We start from the raw sequence: 25,038 nt of genomic DNA, 5'->3' as shown, positions 1-25,038 counted from the left end.
TTGTCTGCTTTGTCAAAGATTAGATGGCTATATGAGGATGGTTTTATATCTGGATTCTCAGTTCTGTTCCACTGGTCTGTGTCCCTGTTCTTGTGCCAATACTAAGCAGTTTTAATAACCACAGCCTTGTAGTGTAGTTTGAAGTCTAGTAAATTAGTACCTCCCATTTTGTTTTTATTGCCTAAAATTGCTTTTGCTAAACAGGGTCTTCTCTGGTTCCATACAAAGCATAAAGTTATTTTTCTATATCTGTGAAAAATGATGTTAGTAATTTAATAGGGATTGCATTGAATCTGTAGATCAATTTGGGTAGTATAGACATTTTAACAATGTTGTTTCTTCCGATCCACTAGCACGGTATGGTTTTCCACCTGTTTACGTGCTCTGTGATTTCCTTCCTTAGTGTTTCATAGTTCTCCCTGTAGAAGTCTTTTACCTACTTAGTTAAATGTATTCCTAGGTACTTTATTTTCTTTGTTGCTATTGTGAAGGGTACTGAGTCTTTGATTTGGTTCTCAGTTTGACTGTTATTGGCATATATGAATGCCTCTGATTTGTATGTATTGATTTTATATCCTGAGACTCTACTGAATTCATTTATCAGTTCCAGGAGTCTCTTGGTTGAATCCTTGGGGTTTTCTAGATATAATATCATATCATCAGCAAAGAGTGAGAGTTTGATCTCTTCCTTCCCCATTTGGACACCCTTGATTTTGCTCTCTTGCCTGATTGCTCTTGCAAGGACTTCCAGCACTATGTTGAATAGCAGTGGGGACAGTAGGCAACCTTGTCTGGTTCCAGTTCTAAGTGGGAATGCTTTCAATTTTTCCCCATTCAGTATGATGTTGGCTGTGAGTTTGTAATATATGGCTTGTATCATTTTTAGGTAGGCCCCATCTATGCCTATTTTGTTAAGTGTTCTTATCATAAAAGAGTGTTGAGTTTTGTCAGACTTTTTTTCTGCATCTATTGGGAGACACAACCTCCCTAGGCTCAACCAGGAAGAAATAGAATTCCCGAACAGACCAATATCAAGAACTGAAATTGAAACAGCAATAAAAAACCTCCCCAAAAGAAAAGCCCAGGAACAGATGGTTTCACACCTGAATTTTATCACACCTACAAAGAAGAACTGATACCTATCCTACAAAAGTTATTCCACAATATCGAAAAAGTGGAAACCTCCTCAACACATTTTATGAAGCCAACATAACTCTAATACCAAAACCAGCAAAGGACACAACAAAAATAGAAAACTACAGACCAATATCCCTTATGAATATAGATGCAAAAATTCTCAATAAAATCCTAGCAAATCGAATCCAGGTGCTTATCAAGAAAATAATCCATCATGACCAAGTGGGCTTCATCCCAGAGATGCAGGGATGGTTCAACATATGCAAATCTATAAATGTAATACACCACATAAATAGAAGCAAAAGCAAAGACCATATGTATTTGTTCTTGAGTGATTTTGGTAGCTTATGTCTCTCAATAATTTTTTCCATTTTATCTACATTTTTAAATTTATTGGCAAAAAGTTCATAATATTAATATCTTCTAATATTTGTTTAGTATCTGTAACATCTGTGGTAATGTCTCTACCTTGATTCCTGTACTTTCTTTCTTTATCTTCTGGTTAGTTTGTCTAGAGATTTAGCTATTTCATTAATCTTAAAACAATAACTTTGTTTCCTTTATCTTTTCTATTATTTTCTATTTCATCTATTTCTGCTCCTACCTTTATTTCCTTCTTTCTTTTATTTTCTAGATTCTTAAGAAGAGGTTTAGATCAGGGTTCAGTACACTTTTTCTGTGAAGTACTGGATAGTAAATATTTTAGGATTAGAGTCATATATAGCCTTTGTCTTATATTTTTTCCTTTTTCTTTGTTTTAACCATGTTTTTAAACTTTAAAAACCACTCTTAGTTTGTGGGACATACAAAAACATGACATGGATCATACTTTGTCTATCCCTGGCTTAGCTCATTGATTTGAGGCCTTCATTTTTTCATTATATAACATTAACTGCTACAAATTTTCCTGTTTTCATTATCCAAATTTATGAAATTCTTCTAAAGCAACTCTGAATTCTGTCATTTTCTTCTGAGGAGTTTTATGTTTTCTAGTGGATAGTTAAGTTACGTAGAATCAAATTGCAAACGTACCTTTTCTGCAGTACATAGCTACTCATCATTTCCAACTTTGACTTTTTTAGCCTTGTCTTCTGTGGGTCTCCACTGTGCCTATGAACTGTGCAGTCAGTCAGGTGTTTGGACAGAGAATGAGCTCACCTTCTCTGTGGCATCCTTGCTTGTAGAGATACCCCAGATTTCCAGTTTCTCTGTTGACTTTGGACTCTGTAGTCTGGCCTCACACCTTATTATTATTATTCCAACATTTTTATATGTTATTTGCTTTGATTTCTGGGGATTGCTTTATTTTATTTCATGGCTTCATTGGACACAAAAGACACCAAGTATAAGGATATTCTTTACAACTATTATTTCCTTTTCATACCAACCAATAATTTTTATTATTTTTATTATTAATTTTTATTTTCTTCAAGAATTTATCTAGCTATGCAGCTAGTAAGTGGTAGAGCCAAGATTTGATACTAGCTCTCTAACTGCAAAGCTTTTCTCTTCTACCTTAGGTTTTTATTTACTAATTAAAAAATTGAGGTTATACAATCTATTTTATAGGACTGTGGTATAAATTAAATGAGGCCAATTTTAAAGTCCTAAATCTGATGCCTTCTCTTTGTAGATTTTAAAAAATGTCTGCACCCTTCTTCTCTCCCTTCCTTTCTTTATCTACTTCTCTCCCATATTCACTCTGTTACAAAGTCCTACTTAGTCTTCTATTTTTAAAAACTCTCACAAATCAAATATTTATTGTGCTAGACCCTGTGGAGAGCAGATCATCCTCACTGCTACCCCTGCAGTCCAAGACAGCCTCACCACATGCCTCAATTTTCCAACAGTGCTAACTAGAGTTATTGCCTCCAGCCTTAGACCCTAAATTAATTGACTGTGTCAATTTATAGTCATCTTCATTTCTAAACTCATAATGTTTATTGTCTATATGATTTGTTTCTTTCTAAAATTATATCTTGCCTGGCCTTATGTTATTACTGGCCTTATGTTATTAGCTGATTCATATCTGCCTGTCTTCAACCCTTTGCTTTCTCTTTCATTTTCTTCTTTCTCTTCCCTTTGCTTTCTCTTCCTTTTCTCTCCCCTCTCTCCTTTCGTTTCCTTTCCTTTCCTTTCCTTTCCTTACTTTCTCTCATTCTTGCTTTTTTTCTCAACAGTCATGATGTAATTATTTAATTCTTTGTGTCTTTGAATAGCCTGATTCTGGGCTAAGAGCAACTAAGGAAACTGCGCAGAGAGACCAAACATTGAGAGTCAGTAGAGGCCTCTTTAATGAAATAATGTTTAAGCTAAAACTTGAGAATAGCAGTTAGCCAGAAGGAGAGTTTTTCAAATAGAAGAGACAGGGAATTGAAAAATACTTGAAAGTTATAAAAAACAGAAAAGGTCAGTGAATTCAGAATATAATGAAAAGGAAAGTGAGTTCTAAGATCTGACTAAAGGAATTCAGATCATGCTGCGCCTCATAGACTATGTTAAAGTTCTGAATTTTAAGTAAGTGAAATGAGGAAAAAGTGATAGGTTTTATTTACTTTTTAAATTTTTATAGATTTTAGTGGAACAAGTGCAGTTTTGTTACATGCTTATAGTAGGCACCTGTGAAGTCTGGGCTTATAGGGTAACCATCACCCAAATAGTGTACATTATACCCATTAAGTAATTTTTCATCTCTCATCCCCTCCCACTCTCTCATCTTCTCACCTTTCCAAGTCTCCAATGTCTATTATTCCACTCTATGTCTACATGGACACAGTATTTAGTTCACACTTTAGTGAGAACATGAGTTACTTGACTTTCTGTTTTTGAGTTATTTCACTTATGCCTCCAGTTCCATCCATGTTAGTGCAAAAGGCATGATTTCATTCTTTTTTATGGCTGAGTAGTATTCCATGATGTATATAAACCACATTTTTTAGTCCAGTCATCCGTTGATGGACACTTAGGTTGATTCCATATTTTTGCTGTCATGAATAGTGCTGTGATAAACATAAAAATGCAAGTATCTTTTTATATAAAGATTTCTTTTCTTTTGGATACCTACCCAGTAGTGGGATTGCTGGATCAAGTGGTAGTTCTATTTTTAGTTGTTTGAGAAATCTCCAAACTGTTTTCCATAGAGGTTGTACTAATTTACATCCCCACCAACAGTGTGTAAGCATTCACTTTTCTCCACATCCTTGCCAACATCTGTTATTTTTTATTTTATAATATTAATAATAGCCATTCTGACTGGTGTAAAATGGTATCTTATTGTGCCTTTAATTTGCATTTCTCTGATAATTAGTGATACTTTACATATGCTTACAGGCCATTTTTATGTCTTCTTTTGAAAATATCTGTTCATGTCTTTGCCCACTTGTTGATAGGATTATTTTTTTCTTTGTCCTTGTTGAGTTCTTGGTATATTCTAGACATTACTCCTTTGTCAGGTGCACAGTGTGTGAATATTTTCTCTTGTTCTCTAGGTTGCCTGTTCACTTTTGATTATATTTTTTGCTATGCAAAAGCTTTGTATTTAATTAAGTCCCATTTGTCTATTTTGGTTTTTGTTCCATTTGCTTTTGAGGTTACAGTCATGAATTCTTTGCCTAGGCTCATGTCCAAAAAGTATTTTTCCTAGGCTTTCTACTAGAATTTTTATAGTTTCAGTTCTAACATTCAAGTCTTTAATCCACTTGAGGTAATTTTTGTGTAGGGTGAGAAATAGGGATCCAGTTTTGTTCTTCTGCATGTAGCTTTCCAGTTTTCCCAGCACCATTTATTGAATAGGGTGTGCTTTCCCCATTGTGTTTTTGTTGACCTTGTCTAAAATCAGTTGGATACAGGAATGTGGCTTTGTTTCTGAGTTCTCTGTTCTGTTCCTTTGATCTATGTGTCCATTTTTATACCAGTACCATGCTGTTTTGGTACTGCATAGCCTTGTGGTATAATTTGAAGTCAGGAAATATGATGCCTCCTGCTTTGTTCTCTTTGCTTAGGATTGCTTTGGCTATTTGGGCTCTTTTATGGTTCCATATGAATTTTAGGATTGTTTTTTCCTCTGTGAAAAATGATATTGGTATTTTGATAGGAATTACATTGACTCTATAGATTGCTTTGGGCAGTATGGCTATTTTAACAATATTAATTCTTCTGATCCATGAGCATGGGATGTTTTTCCATTTGTGTCATCTATAATTTCTTTCATCAGTATTTTTTAGTTTACCTTGTAGAGATCTTTTACCTCTTTGGTTACATGTGTTTCTAGTTTTTTTTTTTTTTTTTTTTTTTTTTTGTAGCTATTGTAAATGGAATTGACTTCTTGATTTGGTTTCTAGCTTGATTGTTATTGGTGTATAGAAATGCAACTGATTTTTGTATGTTAATTTTGTATCCTGAATCTTTACTGAATTCATTTATCACATCTATAAGTCTTTTGGCAGGAGTGACATGACCTGGCTTGCAGTTTAAAAACATGAATCTGACTGTTACATGAAAATTGTATTAAAGGGGAGCCAGGGTAGATATTGTGAGACCAATGAGGAGGCCACACAACAGTCCAGCTGAGGATGGTGGTGACATGGAGTAGGTGGTGGCTTCGGAGATGGAGGGAAGGAGACGGTCATGGCTGCAATGTGGTGGAGGGAGGGGGAATCATGAAACCCCCATTTCTAGCTTACACAGCTGAGTGTGTTAGTCGGAGTCCAGGCACAGAATGATGGGTCATTCAAATGGACAATTTAAAGAGAATTTCATAGAGGGACAATGTGCAAGGGTGTCAGAAGAGTTCCTTAAGAAGGCAGCAAAGGACAGTGCAGTGTCTCTGGGCTAATAACATGCGGAACCATGGTCACCTCCAGCTGGAAAGCCAAGCAGAGGGAGTGGTTAGCAGAACCCGGGGAGAACAGCTGTAAGGAGAGGTTACCTGACAGGCAAGTAGCCAGACTGAAAATTAGCAAAACCAAACCACCCACCTTCCCTCCAGTGTTCTGCCTATGGCTTCCATTGACAAAACCAATCCTATAACAAAAGGAATGAGAAGTCTTTATTTCTGTCTGTCCAAAGGTAAGAGAGCTCTTTATTTCTGTCCATAAGCTTCTCAAGATATAAAGAATAATGCCAAGTGGATCTGGGGGACACACAATAAATACAGTGTAGGAGTTACGTGTTATGTATTTAGATGGGCAAGATGGGAGGGTGGGAGTGCAGGAGTTTATTTAATTTTAGACATGTTTAGTTTGATATTCCAATTAGACCTACAACTAGAAGAATTAAGAAGGCAATTCAATGTACAGGTGTAGAACTCAGACGTCTGTACGGGAGATACAAAGTGGATGATAGTTAATATCATTAGTGGATGATAGTTAATAGCATTAGAATGAATGAGATTGCCCAGGAAGGAGTGAGTATGAGGAGAAAGGACATACAGATCCTAAACCCTGAGATTGATACTGTAATGAGGAGCCCGAACACTGTTGGAGGAAAATTTTCCACGTGTCTGTAGTGTTTCTGCACATCTTCTGAACGTAGACAATAGACAATGATTGCCTTTATTCCAGACTATCCTTGCAAGGACATTTGTGTAGCAGATGACTTTGGAAGATGAAGATAGTGTTTCCCTTCAGAGCAAAGGTCAGCCATGCTTTAGGCTGACGATCCAAAGGTCACACTCTCCAGTGTCAGGGATCAGGTTCCCTAAGCTTGGGTTCCTCTCCTGTAACATAGGCTATGGTGTCACTTGGCCCTTTTTCTGTCACCCTATGGGAATTAGGGCTCAGGGAACCAGAGTCACAAAATGCTGGTTCTCTGGCGACTACTGCTGTCATAAATAATAACAAGTCTCATGTTTTCTGCCAGCATCCAAAGCTGTGGCAGGTGAATTTGTAGGCTTGCAGGTATGGTATCTCAGACTCTTCCCGCTCTTGACAAACAAATCAAGACTTAGACTTAGAGGGGGAAAGACTCAAAGGAGAAGGAGTTTGGTTTTTTTATTTGTTTTGTTTTGTTTTTTTTAAGAAGGGTAGAGAAAAATTAGAGAAAGTAAGTGGCACTGGGGAGTAGGAAGGGCACTGAGATGCAGGGGCTGTGCAAGGGGAAAGTCACCTGTGACAGAGCCCCAGGAGGAGCCGTGTTCTCAGCAAACACCCAGGTTTTAGTTAAGGGAGTAGTTGAAAACTGGGATAAGGTTGTGTTGAGGATTGCTCCATGTGGACTAGGAGTTCCAGAGAGTACAGCCTAAGGATTTGTGAAGAGGGAAGGAGCTGGTCATTGAATAAGAGAGAAGACGGTGTATTCGGGTGAAAGCTTGGCAAATGAAGGATCAGAGAGGCTTGTCCAGTGGGCTGTGGTCAGTAAAGCTTGAATGGGAGGCATGAAGGATTTATTTCTGAAAATGTTCTGAAGGAAGGTGGTCACTTGAGCCTAAGAAGATTCAGGTGAACTTTCAAAATGAAGTTCAAGGATTAAGCTATCATTCTAGCAATGGTGAGCAAAATTTCAGCCCTAATTTGGGTCGTCTGTTTTTGACTATGGGCTTGGAGACATTGGAAGTGACACGGTGTTCCTCACAGTATCTAGCCATGCAGAGAATTGGAATGTTTCTCTTTTTGGATGACTACTATTTATAGAAGAAGAAACATGCTTAGAGAAGCTGTATAACTTGACTTTAGTCATGGAGATAATACATTCAGAATCAGAATTTCAACCCAGGTCTTTCTGATACCAAGCTGCAAGCTCCTAACTCTTTTACACTGGTTGAGTTGATTATAGGACAGATGGAAGTGCCATCACATTGATTTTAAGATATTGAGATTTTTGAGGGACATTTTCTCCATTAAACTACAGTGGTCACATGTAAGTGTTTTAAACGAAGCCTGGATTTCAAGACTCTGCTCTCAGACTGCTTTACAGAGGGTGTCCCTCCATTATCACTGAGTCACTCTCCTCCCACAGGTAGCAGGGTTGTGGCCAGTTGCTTCTCAGGCAGATTATCAAGTGTGTTCTGACTGGTTAACTGTCATTTTCAACCTTCTGGTTAGTAGTGGTTAAGAATGTTTCGTTGTCAGGTTAGCGATTCAATTTTTCTTGAGATAGGTGAATTGTGACATTCCTAAAAAGCTCAGAGCCATCGGAACCCCTGAGTTGAGAAAGATACCGTCTACTCCTCAGATATGAATGTTGTTAGGGCTCAGTACGAAGTAACCCATCTGTTTATCTGTTTTATTTTTGAATGATCATGACTAAGTGGTCAGAAGTATATGTGAAGAGGTATTTGTACATACATAATTGTTTTTAGTGTAGAATTAACCTTGACTTCAAAAAAAAAAAAACTAACAGGATATTTTTGTCATCTTGAATAAATTAATTAAAAAGTGAAAGCAGGTGTAAGTAGAGTCTTTAGCCTTATAAGAAGTCAATTCATGAAAAAGATTTCAAATATCAGGGCTTGGTGTGCTGCTATTTTCTCTCCATCTTTGTCTGAAATTATCTGGTACCCTAAATTAAACTATTCAGCTAGCCAGGGTGACAGATTGTCATCTTTCTTTTCCACCCTTTTACAGATTTTATTTCTTTTTTCAAGGTATTCATTCATTCATTCTCTTATCCTTTATTAAACACACATTTACTGGGGGTCCACTGTATTCCAGGCCCCGTTTTGAGTTCTGGACAGCAATGTGGTGTAAGACCCAGACCTGCCTCTGGGGTGTTCAGTGTGCGTGTGCGTGTGTATTTCCTTTTTATTTACAGTTACAGTTGCCAGAACTGGACAGAATTCAAATGGAGCTAAACCATGGCTTCATTTTTTTAATAAGCTTTCACCAAACTCATGATTCTGAGAAGTCCTTTCAATTTCTGCAATGGGGTGAATTCCCTTATGCCTTCTCTGTGTATCTCAGTGGGTAGAGGGGCATGGGACCAGTGACGTGCAATCATCCCATTCCCACAACATACTGGCCCTGCCTCCAGGAAGACACTTGAGACTATGGCAGTTAGATGACCTTGTCCATAATCCATAGCATCTGTAATGTGTGTGCCCCTTAATCAAATGCCTGGGCAGTAGATTAATTCAAGGGCATCCGTACGACCTAACCGGGGAGATGAAAATCCTGTGTCTCAGCAGAAACACTGGAGTAGAGTCGTGCAAGCTGACACCGTGAGAAGGTGCTGTGCTTATGTCTGCAATCCCTCGTCTCTGGTAGCGTGTCTGGCACATAGTAGGTCTCTCTTAAATGCAACTAACATCATCTCCTTTACCACCTCCCCTGCCTGTGCCCCCTTTCTTCACCCTAATGTTCTTTTTGTTCTTTCTTCCTCATTTTAGTCCCCCTTCTACTATTCTCTTTATTCTACTTCTTCCTCCTTCCCTTTCTTTTTCTTCTCTTCTCCTGCTTTGATTTTTATTTTCATGAGCATCATGCGATCTTTCAAACAAACACAAAAGCAGAGAGAAGAGTATAAGGAATCACCAAGTGCCCATCACTGAACCTCAACATCTGTCAATACATGGCCAGGTATTTTCACATATACCGCACACATATATTTCCCTCACCACCGGCCAGTTTCAAGTAAACATCTACATATTATTTTATTTTTAAGTATTCCAGTATGAACTCAAGGAGATAATTGTGCTTAAAAACATGTAGTAAATACACACACACAAAACACAACAGTTCATTATTATCCGGTAGCCAGCCTCTCACTTGTCTCATAGACGTCTTTATACACTTGGTTTGTTCACGTCAGAATCCAAATACATTCCACAGATCACATTAGCTTGATATGTTTCTTAAATCATTTTTTTGGTAATCTAAAAATGTTTCCCTCTGTTCTTTTTTACTTTTTGTCATTCATTTGTTGAAGAAAACAGCTTATGGAAATTCCTACAGATTTCTCACATTTGGGTTTTGTTTTACATCTTCCCTATTGCAAATTAGTCTATAGATCAAGAAGCTTGGTCAGGTTCAGGTCTGCTTCCTTCCCTTTCCTGCTTCATTCCTCCTTCCCTCTTTCCCTTCCTTCTTCCTTCCTTTCTTTCTGTGTTGATTTGCTTATTTATGTGAAAGAATGCTTACCAGGTGGTGCTACACATCTATTATTGCATCACACCACAAAGCACACAGAATCTGTTTTTAATTTTGTGTGCTGTTAAAATCAGAAGTGAAAATGATTATATTGGGGGGGGTATCCTGGAGGCAAAGAATAAAAGGTAACTTTTTTTTTCTATTCTGAAAATGTATGTTTTTGTGAAGTTTTTTGGTTTTACATGCACACATACACATATGTATACAATGCAAATTTCCAAATTAAAAAATAAAAACAACTTGCTAATGTGTAGAACAGAGGAGGAGGAAGAGAATGAGGAGGAAAAAGATAAGCTGTGGTTCCAGTGTTTTCAACCTGATCTGTCTATTCACTGTGAAGTTCCCATTGTCCTGTCATCTCATGGTTTTAGCAGGTGATGGTGAGTGAATGGATCCATTATTTCATTTGGTGTCTTTTTTTTTTATTTCAGCTTATTATGGGGGTACAAAAGTTCAGGTTATATATATTGCCCATGCCCCCTCATCCCCCCGAGTCAGAGCTTCAAGCGTGTCCATTCCCCAGACAGTGCGCATCGCACTCATCATGTAGGTATACACCCATCCCCTCCCCCCATCCCCCATCCCCCCGAGTCTGAGCTTCAAGCGTGTCCATTCCCCAGATAGTGCGCATTGCACTCATCATTTGGTACCTTAATGCATTTTTTTAATAAATAGATTCATGGATGTTCTTAAAGTTCAACCTGAATTCAACTTGTGGGATAAAGAGTTTCAGAGGAGCATAAACTACTTTGAAGGGGCTCTGGTTGAGGAATAGGCAAGGAGGACAGGCATCTATCACAATATTTCTCTAGTTTTCAAGTCAGTTCTAGAAAGAATACTTTGTGGATGATTCTAGGATTTGTATAAAAGGAGCAAACAAACTGTAAGTAGAAATTTGGCCTAAGAAAGCAGAGGGGAGGAAATCTATGTAAAGAATTGAAAATGAACCCATGCACTTCTTTAAGAAACTGTATCTTTTTTGTCTGTCCCTCTGTTTGTTTGTTTGTTTGGTAACAAGGTATATTAAGTTTTCTGATGTCAATTTCAGAAGCTAACAGTGTTCTGACCTTTACTGAACCTGTTGGCATTATCCACAACAAATTGCTCTTGACAGTAGAGAAGTCCTTGGTTGGGTCTCTCAGAACACTTTCCCTGTGGTGGGATGTTGCAAACATGGGGGCTGAAACACTCCTGCCTTTCAATCCCATGTCCTGTGTACATTGTATCTAAACCTACCTTCCCGTCAATCCTCCCTCTGCACACCCCCAAAACATGTTTATTCACTGCACATGTCTTTCCTTGCACTTACATGGAAATTGAAAGTGGACTTACAGAAGAAAACATAGTTTTAAGAGAAAATAAATAGCCCTCCATGAAGCATCCTGGATGGAAAATGCTTAGCAAAGCGGGTTTTGAACTAGACGGTTTTTCTCCCTTGCTGGAATTCTTTCTGAATATGTAACCGAGTATTCAGTGCTTCCACTGCAGAACATTAGGATGTTAATGGTCTTGCAGTCGGATTTTGGTCCATCTACGTTGGAGGATCAGTTGGTAAGTCATCTGGACTTTTTGCTTTGTTCTCTTGGTTCCTCTGTCAGCCTTTTGTTAATTATTCTGGTCGTTGACTTTTCTACCCAAGGAGAGGTCAGGGAAGAATATAAGGGCGATTATCAAAACAATCCATTTTCTCCTTGCAGGAAACTCTACAGAAACATCCGGTGGGCAAAAGAGGATGTAAATAAAAATCATGCCTAGCATGAACTTTGACATTACTTGTGGCTCTAAACTAATGTTGAAAATGAAAAGAATTAAAGGGTAAAAAAAACCCACGTTCATCGCTTTTCCTTGTGTGGATAAGGAAGGAACCATTTGGCTCATTGTTTGTAATGTGCAATGAGGTAGGAAACAGGCAGGAAATGGATGGCAAATGGAGAAAATAATAGCGCCTACCCCAAGAGGGTGCTGGGAGGGTTAAACGTCAAACCATGAAAAGTACTTCCATGGGGTACACAGAAAGTCTGCAATAAACACATTCTGCCGGTGGTGCTAGGACCCACTGTGAACCCGTCATTCTCTTCAGGAGTCACTCACCCCATTCAATTCTCACTTATCTTCACCTACAAATAGAGGCACAGCAACATTGCAGACTTTTTGGCTCAATCCAGACCTTCTGATTTCCCTTCTATTGATAATTCTGACAAGGCCATGAGTTTTTATTCTGGGAGCCTCTAAATGTGGTCATTATAAAAAACAGCACTGAAGTAAACTTCTATAAACACAGAATCTTATTTTCCATTAATATTCATCTCATAAAGAGAAATGCATCCCTATGAGGGGAAAAATACCCAGTCAACAGGATTATTTGTTTATTTATCTTTAAATTATAGAAGGGACTGTAACAACTTAATAAGGCTTACTGGGTCACCATAGCATTTTTAGAATCCTGCAACATTTTCTAACACTGCAGGATATCTACCCTGCTGCTCCTGCATCCTCTTTAGCCAGAATATAGCAGTTTTGTCAAAAGCAAAACACATCCTGACTCTCTTTGCAAAGCATCTATAGAATATTGATTTCCTTTATTATTGATTTCCTTTATTATTAAAGTATTTATCATTTACAGTACATCCAAACATGAATATTGAAGTTAATTATACACAGTACTACTCAGGACTTCAACCTCAAGAAATTTAAGTCTGAGGCTTTCAAGTCCGTAAAATAAATTTGTGTGCTGCAGGGCTTAAAAGCACCATCTGCACAAGCATGTGTAGCTTCAGAGAGAACTTTCCAAAGCAAATCACTAAAGTTAAATCATTAAAATTAATATTTAAAATCAAAATAAAAATTTTAGTTATTCACTCCCTTAAAAACATAGAATGAGCATCAGGCCAATTGTTGAAATCCTCTGGACCTTTCTGGTAACTGTGTGCTTCAGTCTGTGTTAGCAAACAGCATTGATGTGGGGTTTTTTCTTTACCCCCACCACAGGTTTTTTTTTTTTTTTTTTTTTTTGGTTTCTTCATTGAAACAGGATTGTTTATAGGAATAATATCAAATCCATAATTTCTTTCATTTTCCGGGTCTTTTTTGTCCTAATAATTTGCTTATACATTTTCAGTAAGGTTTGTAGTCCAAGAAAACAGTAAATTAAAATGGGCAAGTTAAACAGGTGTTTCAAAGAAAAGATTCCCCACCCCCAGCAGTATGAACATTAGAAATTCTGCTAGAGAAAGAGTTTGTGGATGATTCTTGTGTAGTGCAACTGACAGTTTATTCCACAGAAGGTTAAATGTGCCTTTTAAAGATAAATACTGGACTCTTGGGGTAAAAGTAACAGTGGAGCAGAAAATCAGGAGACTTGAAAAGGGAAGCTTCTTTGCTTGCCGGAGAAATAAAAGACACTATTTCAGAGTTCTCATTTTATCTACACCTCAGACTCTTTCTTGGGAAACACAGTAAAAAGCATGAACTTCATCCATGTTACGAATATAATAACATCTCATTAAATCAAAAAGATTGAAAGAATGAGCTGGTAACTGGGAATTACTTGAAAATGTTTTTTAAAAATCTATTTCAAGCTAAGCTATGTTGTTGAAAATATTTCTTAACGCTGCATTTCAGTCTGAGCGAGAGAATGTGTGTGTGTTTAATGCTAGTCCCTTAGAATGCTGTAAAGGGTACATGATTAAGAAGTGTATTTTCCGGTTAAATAAACCAGGAAAATATTGAGTATCAAGTTTTAGTAAGTGACTAACCCATTTAATATGTCACATGGAAAAAACAAATGTAGGGTGATTTCAGGCTTGGCTAACTCTCAGCTGGAGTTGCATTTTCATGTCCCCACCACATGTTTGTTCTATTGCCATCCTTATGCTGTGTGATTTCCTTGGGGACTACAAAATGACTAGAGTAATTTCAGGGTGTGTGGGGGGGAGTGGAGGGACTTTTGATACAATCCACCAATCTCTTTGTAAGAGCAAATACAATTTCTCAGACATTGCCCAGCAAATTCTTCACTTACATCTCTTTGGCTAGAATTGTATCCCATGCCTGTTTCTAAATCAGTCCTTGCAGAGGAAATTAGATTGGCTCAGACAAATCAGGATTGACTCAGTGAGGCTCATGAAAGGTCTGGAAATCCCCACTCCCATTGGTGGCTGCCAATATCTAAACAGAATCAGATTTCAGTTGGGGGAAGAGGAGTGAGGGTGGTAGATAAATAGCCAAATACTCTGAAGATGGCAAATAATTGTGTGTGCCTCACTAGGGAAAATAAAATTTAAGTGTTTTTTTTTCTTTTGTAATGAACTTGCCACTTCTGATTCTCTTGATAAAAGGCTATGTTTTCAAGTCCTATTAGCACCAAAGACAAATTTAACCCATAAGTCTTGTCAGAACCTTTAATATATAAACATACCTGGTGACTCTCCAAGAGAGGGATAAAAGCCAACAGTGTTTCACAAATCATATATTTCCTTATTTAAAATAATGCAATGGGCTAGTCACAGTAGCTCATGCCTATAACCCTAGCGCTTTGGGAGACTAAGGTGGGAGGATCACTTGAGGCCAGGAGTTTGAGACCAGCCTGATCAGCAGAGCGTGACCCCCATTTCTGCAAAAAATTAAAAAATTAGCCAGGTGTGGTGGTGCATGCCTGTAGTCTCAGCACGTTGGGAGGTTGAGACAGAAGGATTGCTTGAGCCCAGGAGTTGGAAGCTACAGTGAGCTATAATCATGCCACTGCACTCTAGTCCGGGCAAGAGAGTGAGACTCTGTCTCAAAAATAAATAAATAAAATAAAATAGCGCAATTATTCTTCAAGGCATTCTTTCCAGGATGATTGTCTCTATTAATGCAGTCTCGAAATTGCTCTCCTGAATTATTAGTCTGAATGTATTTCCTAGTATATATTTTATAATAGTCATAATGCCTCCAAGATTGCCTTTTCTAAGTACTATAAAAAGTAAGGACATTTATAAAGAAGCAGGTTATAAAATTAGTATTAAAAATGAACAGCCTTATAAAATAAATATAGTAAAATGATAATGTTAGAATCTAGTTGTTGGGTTCACTGTAAAGTTCTTTTAACCTTACTTTATGTTTAAAATTTTTCATAATGGAAAGTTGGAAAATAATAAAGCAGCCACAACATGACAAAGAATAGCTTTTATATACACAACTAAAAACCAGTGAGAAGAAGCATGAAAAAGAACACCATGTTTATATTAATAATAGCAAAAATAAATGAAATATCTTGGCTCACTTTGCAAAAAACACTCAAAACCTGTATGACAAAAACCTTAAACACTATTAGAGGAAGCAAAAGTAGACCTGAGCAAATGAAAAGACACAGACAGAAAGACCCAACCTAATCAAGATTTCTGTTCTAGTTAAGTTTACCTTTAAATGCAACACAAACCCAACAAATAGCCCATCAAGAATTGTTTGTTTAGCTTTTTCTGGAGATATGTAATGGTTAATAAGGTAGGTTCATTTAAGAAGATAAAATTAACCAAGAAAATCTAAAAAAGATCAATAATTATGTCAGGAGAGGGGTTAACTTTCCCAGTTATTAAAATATGCTACAAAGCCTATATACCTGAAACTGATGTTGATGAGTGAATAGAATCAATCACAGAATTTTAAAATCCTGAAGTAAACCCAATTACATGTGGATATTTAGTATCTAGTAAAAGACAGCACCCCAAGTCACTGAGAAAGGATGAATTGTTACATATTATAATAAGACAACTGGATCACTGTATGAAAAAAGATAAAATTTTGGTTCATTCCTCATACTGCACATCAAAATATATTCCAAGTGGATCAAATATTTAACTTTAAAAAATAAGATTACACAGTACTAGAAGAAAACATGGATGGAATCTTCTATATCCCAAAAGTAGAAAAACATTTTTCTAACCATGATTCAAAATCCAGAAGTAATAAAGAAGAGATCAATAAATTTTGTTATAAAAAATAAATGAACAAAATTTTACTTGGAACAAATACCTAAAGATAGTAAAAGAATAATGACAAACTGGGGAAAATATTTGCAACTTGTTCTTAAAGAGTTAATATATCTAATTGATAAAGAGCTTTTAAAATGGAAAAGGAGACTGGGCGCGGTGGCTCACGCTTATAATCCTAGCCCTCTGGGAGGCCGAGGCAGGTGAATCACTCGAGGTCAGGAGTTTGAGACCAGCCTGAGTGAGACTGCGTCTCTACTAAAAAAATGGAAAGAAATTATCTGGCCAACTAAAAATATATATGGAAAAAATTAGCCGGGCATGGTGGTGCATGCCTGTAGTCCCAGCTACTGGGGAGGCTGAGGCAGTAGGATTGCTTAAGCCCAGGAGTTTGAGGTTGCTGTGAGCTAGGCTGACGCCATGGCACTCACTCTAGCCTGGGCAACAAAGTGAGACTCTGTCTCAAAAAAAAAAAAAGTAAAATGGAAAAGGAAATGACCAATAGCTTTTTATAAAAATTGGCTAGATTATGAACAGTTTACAGAAAAAGAAAAATAAGTTGTATCTTCTCATATGCAAAGAAGTTCAATTTCCCCCATAATAAGAAAAATGTGAACAAAAATACACCACACCAGAATAGCATTTCTCATCCATCTGACTGAAGCAAATTCAAGGTTGACAACATACTCTCTTGGTACAGTTGTAGGGAAACATCCTCATCCACTGCTGGTGGGACAACAAAATGGTGCAACTCCTTTAGAGGGGAATTTTCCAGTATATGTGAATTTGCCCTTTAACAAAGCATTCCCATTTCTCAAAATATATCCCCAAAATACCCTGGCAAAAATCAAAAAACACACATACGCAATGCGCAAAGCTGTTCCATGCTTTTTAGACTATTTGTTAGACATGATTGTTATTTTAAGAATGTTTTCTGTATATTATGTGACAAAATGAATAATTACAACATATCATTAAGAACCAGCATTTTCCCCATGAGTGAAAGGAAGTAGAGATGTTAAGAGAGTCAAAGTTAAGTAAAAACCCCGTAGTCCTGAATTTGAATGGAAAGTAGCAATATGCATTCATAATGAAATTTTCTTTAAAAAGTTTCTCAGTACAAAGGATTGAATTAAATAAAAGATTCTACTCTACACACACTGAAAAACCCTGGGTACAGTGACAAGCAAGAAGCATAAGGTTGATTGCTATTTAAATGAGATACGTATAAAACACAGAAGTCTCTGGCACCTGAGACATTAATGTGTGCTCTGAGGAGGGAAAATAAAAATTCAGGTAGATTTGGGAAATTCCAAATTTCCCTCTTGGAGATTATATTTTATGTTATAATGTTGAATGCTCTGAAAAAAGTCCCTCAATAAAGAAACCTAAAACTTTGTAACACTGTGGCTCTCAAGAACCCTTTGCGTATTTTGCAGAAGGGATTGGAATTGTAGAATTCCTGTTGTTTCTTCACTACACAAATGTGCCATATAAAACAATTTGGAAGATATTGCTGTGAAAGTGAAATGCAATCTGTGGATAATTATTCTTCATAGAGGGACAAGAGGTCTGGAGAGAGCTTCTGGCATCGAGTACTTGGTGAATGCATAATTTAATACAACAAATGTTGTTTAATAACTACTAGATACCAAACGCTGTGTTCAGTGCTGGGGATCTAAGGGCAAAAAGAAAGAAAGAAAATTGTCTGGAACACTTAGTGGTAGAGCATTGAAATATAGTGCTGTCGTCGATGCTGTCATGGAGGTTTGAAATGTTTTATGGAAATGTTTAATTGTGACCCAGGGACTCAGTGTAGGAAAACTCTGGGTTGTGCCCTCAAACGAGAATTAAGTTGTGCTGGGTGAAAGCAAAGGGGAAGGACAGCCCTGGCAAAGTAAACAGCGCAGGCAAAGACAGCATAACGAAAATAATAGAAGAGAAACAGAAAAACCATGGGGAAGGGTGGGCAGGCCCAGTGTCATGAGAAGAATGTGGGTTTGGGTTCTGCCAGGCCTGAGCTGTCATCATTGCTCTGCCTGTAAATGATCTTGGGAACGTGGTTTAATCTCTATAAGGCTCAGCATCTCCATCAGTCTGATGAGGATAGAAAATATTTCACTCACGAAGTGAGGATGACATAAAAATTCTGTATCCAAAGCTTCCAACTCAGTGTGGGCACTTAATTAGTATCATTTGTTATCTCTATTAGACAGATAGGGGCAAAAGGATGAGCACCCACTGGATTTTGTTGTGTAGGCACTGGAGAGCCATTGATGGTTCTGAGCGGGGAGGTGGAGTGATGGGCTCCGTATTTGCAAAGATGAACATGGAAGAATGAATGGGTGAAGGGAGACACTGAGCATTGCACCCCGATGGAGATGAGGAAGGCATAAATAGGCCATGGGTAGAGTGTTTGAAACTGTTCAATGTTTCACAGGTAGAATTGATAGAACTTTGCTATTATTTAGACTTAACGCATGTGAGAGCGAAGAGTGAGAAAAAGAATGAAAAATGACACCAGGGTTTCTAGCTAAAGCATCTGAATCTCCAGTAATACCAACAATTTAGACAGGCAACATAGAAGGTAGAGTAGGCATGCAGAAAATAACAATATCAGGTGTAGAATTTAGGTTTTTTTTTTTTTTTTTTTTTCTCTCTCATTTTCCTTTTGGCCTTTCTAGAGTAAGTGAGCTTTGGAGATTTGGATGTGGCAACCCAGCTTCTAATCCCAAAGATCCTTTGATTCTATGGGATTATATTTTGAATAGTGTGTTGGCTTATTACAAAATCTATCATTGTGATTCGTTAAAGTCCTGCTTCTTAAGTTGATCTAATACATCAGAAAGATTAGTGTACCATGCTCCGAAGTAAAGTGCCAAAAACTGTGAAGACAACCTATCATGTTAGCCCGATGTGGCTTGCCATAGTATAGTCTTCAAAGCATTGTTTTCTTTAAGCATAGCTAAAAATAAATGCAAATTTAGACATTCTACTCAACACCAATTTTTGTATGTTTCTTGTTTTAATGTGCAGGACAGGAGAGAATTGGAAAAGATTCCAACTATGAGCAGGAGGGTAAAGTTCAGTTTGTGATTGACGCTGTCTACGCTATGGCTCATGCCCTTCATCACATGAACAAGGATCTTTGTGCTGACTACCGGGGTGTCTGCCCAGAGATGGAGCAAGCTGGAGGCAAGAAGTTGTTGAAGTATATCCGCAATGTTAATTTCAATGGTGAGTGTCCAAAAATCTGTCATTTTTGGATTCCTAAGTGTTGGCATTCTGTGTTTCATAAATTACAGAGTTGCATTGCTGTTGACTCTCAAAAATGGCTCAAAACCTGCTTGGTTATATAGCTTCAATTTGAATCAATGCATGAATAAGTGAGTGAATGAGTGGGTGAATGAATAAATGAAGATATTTTGGGGGCTTATGGTTTGGTCTCTTTTTCTTGACATGGAGAGGTTTTTGCACAAAGCCAAACTCTTGTTTGGTGAATGTAAGTGAGTGTGAGAGGGAAGAAGAGAAAGGGGAGGGAGCATTTGCTGTAGGTACCCAAGTTCATGGAAGTAGTGGTTGTGACTTGCCACACCAACCACATCTCAGGTTACAAACTTATTTTTGGAAGTGTAAAACTCTGTCATAAATCAGTATGTTACCTAAAAGAGATGGGTAGAGAGAGATGAAAAAAATGGGTAAATAAGGTAGAAGGAAAGAGAGGGGAACACCATTTCTCTGAAAGTAACTTTTTTTATAGACTTGATTCTTATAACATTTTAATGCTTCCCATACCAAAAACTAAATAAATAATTTAAATGTCTTAATACATAGCAGAAAATTCAATATAGACAGTAACAAATAATCTTAACTGTATTAGAAATAAATAACATAACCACAGTGAGCAGGGTGAGGAAGAAAAAAATGAATTCAAGTAATTTTGAAAAATAATATTTGACTATATAAGGAGGAAGACAAAAATAACTATACGCCAGATATGGTACAACAGCTAATAAATTTGTGGGATTTTTCATAGTTCGGAAGCTAGTTTATATACATAATAGGACTCAGAAGATAATTAATTGTATTTTGGATAATGAGAGCCAGGTTTTTCATTGTCAGAGATGAAAACTACTAGTAAGGGATAAGAGGAAGCTAGAATGAACGCTGTTGTGTTGGATTAGAATAGAAGATATCAGCATGAACTCCTGGCTTTTAATGTATATGCAAATGGGTAGATATAGATGTGCAGGTGTATGTGTACATACCTATATTACCTAGCTCTGCTTCCTGAGAGGGCCTGGGAGCAATGGCACCCCGGTGGAAATGAGCACATCTAGTGCCCAGATCTTATTTACAAATACCATTCTTCAATAAAAAGAACCAGAGATCCCTAAAGAAATGGTTGGATCCAAGGTCAACGTAGCAAAAGCCCAAGATAAGCCTGAGACAGGCTATGCCATAAAGGAAAGAAGTTCTCAAAAACTGAGGGGGTCATGTTGGAAGGGCACAGGAACCAACTTGGAAGAGATCCCATTATTTTAATATATCCTAATTTATCCCATTATTAGTTTTAATTCTGGTACCAAAGGGGATTGTAATTCTTAAATATCCATGAGGGGCCTACTGTACCATTCTTGCGGACTCATCTTAGGTCTGAAGTTCTGTGGGAGTTCACAGACAAGGCCAAGTTCTTCTCTCTTTTTGTCATCGTTATAATCAGACTCTGAAGTCAACATAATCTTCTTTCTCTGAGGACATCTTTTATTTTCCATATGAACATCTGGGAGACTTCTGCTTCTCGGGTGTTGCAACAGTCATTGATGGTGGGGCTCAAAGATTTTGTAAAACAAAGAAGCTGTGCTCAATTTAAGCTGTGGATCCCATGTTACTTTGAGTGAGCAACTGTCAGAGTGTAAAAAAAAAAAAAAAAAAAACTTGACATGTTTTACTCATTCAATTTCCTAATTTTTAGATGATGATATCAAATCCTAGAGAGGAAAAAATATTTGTCCAAGACTTTAAACTAACAAGTGATAGAAATAGACGTAGGTCTAGAATTCAATTCTCTTTCTAGTTCACTGTGAAGAGTTTAGTCTTTTTTTTTTTTTTTGCATGCTTTAGGAAGATTTTTATTTATTTATTTTTTGTCTCAAGCTTGAGATTGTACTTCTCTGTTACATTAGTACAAAATTTGCTGTACCTTTAGGAATTTTTTTCCAGACCAGCAGTGTATAACTTAATAACTTTGACCTTCACATTTACCAAAGCACCAATTTAGGAAATGATAATAGAGTGTCCTAAAAGTATTGCTATAGCCTCTCCAAGTACTTAACCTGCTTTTATGCAGGCTACTTTAGTCTTTATCACTTCTAACCTTTTTTCCTACATCCCAAATGAATGTAAAGTCCTGAGTCTAAATTTGTTTTAGTTATCTCTGTGTTGGCCCATCTGACCAAATGGCAATACTTGCAAATGTAAACTTAACAAAGTTGGTGTCTTAGACATAAAATCTTAAAGAATTGCTGTATAATGAAGGATTTAATATGAAGTATGTCTGTATCTAGGTTTACTAGTTTCCAGAATACAAATCTTACCCCAACTTTGGGTATATTTTGTAAAGATGGCACATCTTGCATGCTCTTCTTGCAACATGATGTTAGCTTTCCTTCATCAAGACATGAGATCTATGCTTCCTCCCTTGAAATCTGAAATGGCTTCTGCCTGGTTCTCTTTGGATGTTTGTACTATGAACACAGCTACCATGCTGTGAGGAAGTCAAGATGCCACACTGAGAGGCCACATGTGACCATATGTTCTGGCCACAACCCCAGCTGAGGTCCCACCTGACACCCCGTATCAACTGTCAGACGTGTGAGCATCAAGCTGCCCCAGGTGACATGAGGGGACTGGAGTGCCACTTTCTGCACCAGCCCTGAACAGACTGTGAGGTGCATGTGGTCATTGTTTTGGGCACTAAAATTCAGGGTGGTTTGTTGAGCAGAAAGAGATCACAGGAACACAGATCAATGCAGCATGTCTGGAATCTGTGCATGGGGTGGTAAAATGAGAACAGAAAACCTGTCAGGTACATACTTTGATCCAGAGGACTGTTTTGTCATCTTGGAAATCTGAATCCCCAATTCTTCTCTTTTTGGGAAGAAAGGAATGTCGTTCAGATACTCTCAACTGGTAGAGGAGCTTGCAGGCTTGAGTACATTCTGACGTCTATCCTGTTGCCCGTCTTGTCAAGTGGCCCTATTTCCTTTGCTTTAGTATACCTGCATTCTGGCCCTACTACCTTGCAGGTATCTCTGTGGGTGATCACTCCCCTTTGATAACTTCTTTCTCATCTCTGGACTTTTTTGATTTTTTTAAAATACAGAACTCATTGAACACAATGCCTCTTTTTATCTTTTAAGATGTTCAAGGATGCTGTTAAAAAGGAGTTGTGGGGATAAAAACCTAGAAATAATAAGCCAGTTACATTATATTAATAGAATCCATCAAAAAAGTCAAAGCCACACACTATGCTATTACAGGTCATCACTTAGATAAAGTAGTCAGCTCTTCTGCCTGAATTTTTTTTTTTTTAAACATGAGCTCTAATGAGAACAGAAAGAGCAGGACAAGAATCATTTCTCCTAACAAAGATTGTAAGATAGGAGAAAGATCAGGCAATGTGACCCGTCCTGATGAGTATTTAGCTGGGGTACTTGAGATCCTCTGGAGGCCCAGGCCTCCGATATTCTTCCTCTCTCCTTGCAAAGACTATGAAAATCTGAAGTCAAATTATTTAATGAATAGAAGCTATAGAATTATAGCAAAGCACAATATGAACCCTAGTGCCCAATGTGAAAGAGAAGAAAGGTGAGTATCCGATCTAGATTTTGTTTCTTCTCCTTATATACTTTGAAGGCTTGTGGAATGCAGAAAGCCGATATTAAAAACCTTTTGTTGTTATTGATGTTGGTTTTGTTGTTGTTGTTGTTTTCTCCTTATGCTGGAAAAACTTGTGTTGATTCTTATATACCGAGGGCTTAAGAGATCCCTATTATGATGAAAGGGGTGCCTTTGTGGGCTGTGGGGGTAATATGAAGGGAACACATAGAAAAAAGAAATTGGAATGGTGCCTTCGGCTACACACAGATCCAGCCATTGACTCAGGTTGGTGGGACCAAAGCAATAGTCATGTGGCTTATAGGAGACCAGTGTCTACTCTCAAAGTAAGATCTAGTTTGCTGTTTGGGGGAAAAAATGTTTTTAGCAATAGAGAAATTTAAATTAGATACCAGTTAGGAGAGGAACTTTGATGCACTGGAAATGACATTAGTCTTGATTACTGAAGGCATGTGTTCTGCCTGGTCTTGAGATATTAGCAAATAAAACAAAGATATAAACTATAAAAAATCATTACCGTCTATTGAGCATTTATTATGTAAAAGGCATGAAACTAAGTACTTCATATACATTATTACATTCAATTCTCACTCAGACCCTATGAGAAAGGTATTATTGTTAGTGACAATCAGAAGTGGAATGAGACTTAATAACTTGTTAAGGTCACACATGTAGTAAGTGATGGACCTGGAATTTAAACCCATTCTAGGGGATTGTGAAGCCGGTTGCTAAGTACTATGCTAGTTTCATTAGCTGAGTGACTAGGGCTAGTGCCTTTCTCTCTGTGGACTTAAGTAACCTCCTGACCCGTGAAATTAGGGAGACTGATGTTCTGTGTCCTCAAGCTCTGTATTAGTTTCCTGTTACCATCATAAAAACTACCATAAACGTAGTAGCTTAAAGAACAGAAATTCATTATCGTACAGTTCTGTAGACCAGATGTCCAACATGGGTTTCACAGGGCTTTAATTAAGGTGATGGCAGAGCTGGTCACTTCTGCAGGATCTAGGCGGAAATCCATTTCCTTGCCTTTGCTAAGCTCCTGGAGACCACCTGAGCTTATAACCCCTTCCTGCATCATTCCAACTGCTTGTTTTCATCCACTCATCTCCTCCTTCCTCCTCTGACAATCCCACTTCCCTGTTATGAAAACCACTGTGGCTGCATGGGGCCCACCTGGATATCCAGGATGGTCTTCCTCATCATGATCCTTAGTCATATCTACAAAGTCCTTTCTGCCATGTAAGGTAACATTCATAGGTCCTGGGGATTAGGACATGCACATATGTAATCATCATTTAGCCTACCACAAGCTCTGATTTTTTTTCTGTTTTTGAATATACAACAGTATCATAAAATCCTGCTACTGATAATTATAGGATGGTGCACAGTTGCTTTGCTGTTAGTGTGTCCTATCTGGTAATGTTGCTCTCCATCTTCCAGCAGGGTAACCTTCAGCACAGAATTAGTTGCAACTTTGCACACCTCTTGTGATGCAATGCATTAATGCATGGTCTCTCCTTCTGGATCCTTGTTTTAACTTCATTCTTTTTTTTTTTTTTTTTTTGAGACAGAGTCTTGCTCTGTCACCGAGGCTAGAGTGCCGTGGCGTCAGCCTAGCTCACAGCAACCTCAAACTCCTGGGCTCAAATGATCCTCCTGCCTCGGCCTCCCCAAGTGCTGGGATTACAGGTGTGAGCCACTGCATCTGGCCCTTAATTTCATCCTTTGGTTTCCTTCCGCCCAGTTAAGATGCTGTCACAGCTCTCATCCTTATAGCTGCTGCCTCCACATCCATCTTGTCCTGTTCCTTGTGTCATCGCCTTAACCTACATATTTTGAAGCAGTTTCTACTCAGTTCTGGGTTTTGTGTTGCAGAGGTAAGGCCCTATACCCTGAGCCACGTGACCACCTTACTCTTTTTTTTGAGCCAGGTGAGCCCCATAATG

At 37.8% G+C, this 25,038-nt stretch overlaps 1 protein-coding gene across 1 annotated transcript in view; it reads left to right on the top strand.

The window, feature by feature from the left end:
* The window catches only part of GRM7 (glutamate metabotropic receptor 7), a gene marked incomplete at its 5' end in the record, with an annotated part of 363,151 nt that overhangs the window by 142,923 nt on the left and 195,190 nt on the right, over positions 1-25,038 (top strand). Inside the window, one exon of the mRNA XM_045530458.1 lies at positions 19,226-19,426. Coding sequence (XP_045386414.1) covers positions 19,226-19,426 — 201 coding nt within the window. The remainder of the gene's footprint in view (positions 1-19,225; positions 19,427-25,038) is intronic.

Source organism: Lemur catta, chromosome 18 (genome assembly GCF_020740605.2).
Source record: "Lemur catta isolate mLemCat1 chromosome 18, mLemCat1.pri, whole genome shotgun sequence".
NCBI lineage: Eukaryota > Metazoa > Chordata > Mammalia > Primates > Lemuridae > Lemur > Lemur catta.
Note: the sequence above shows the minus strand (reverse complement) of the source record. Positions and strands in the feature narration are given on the sequence as shown.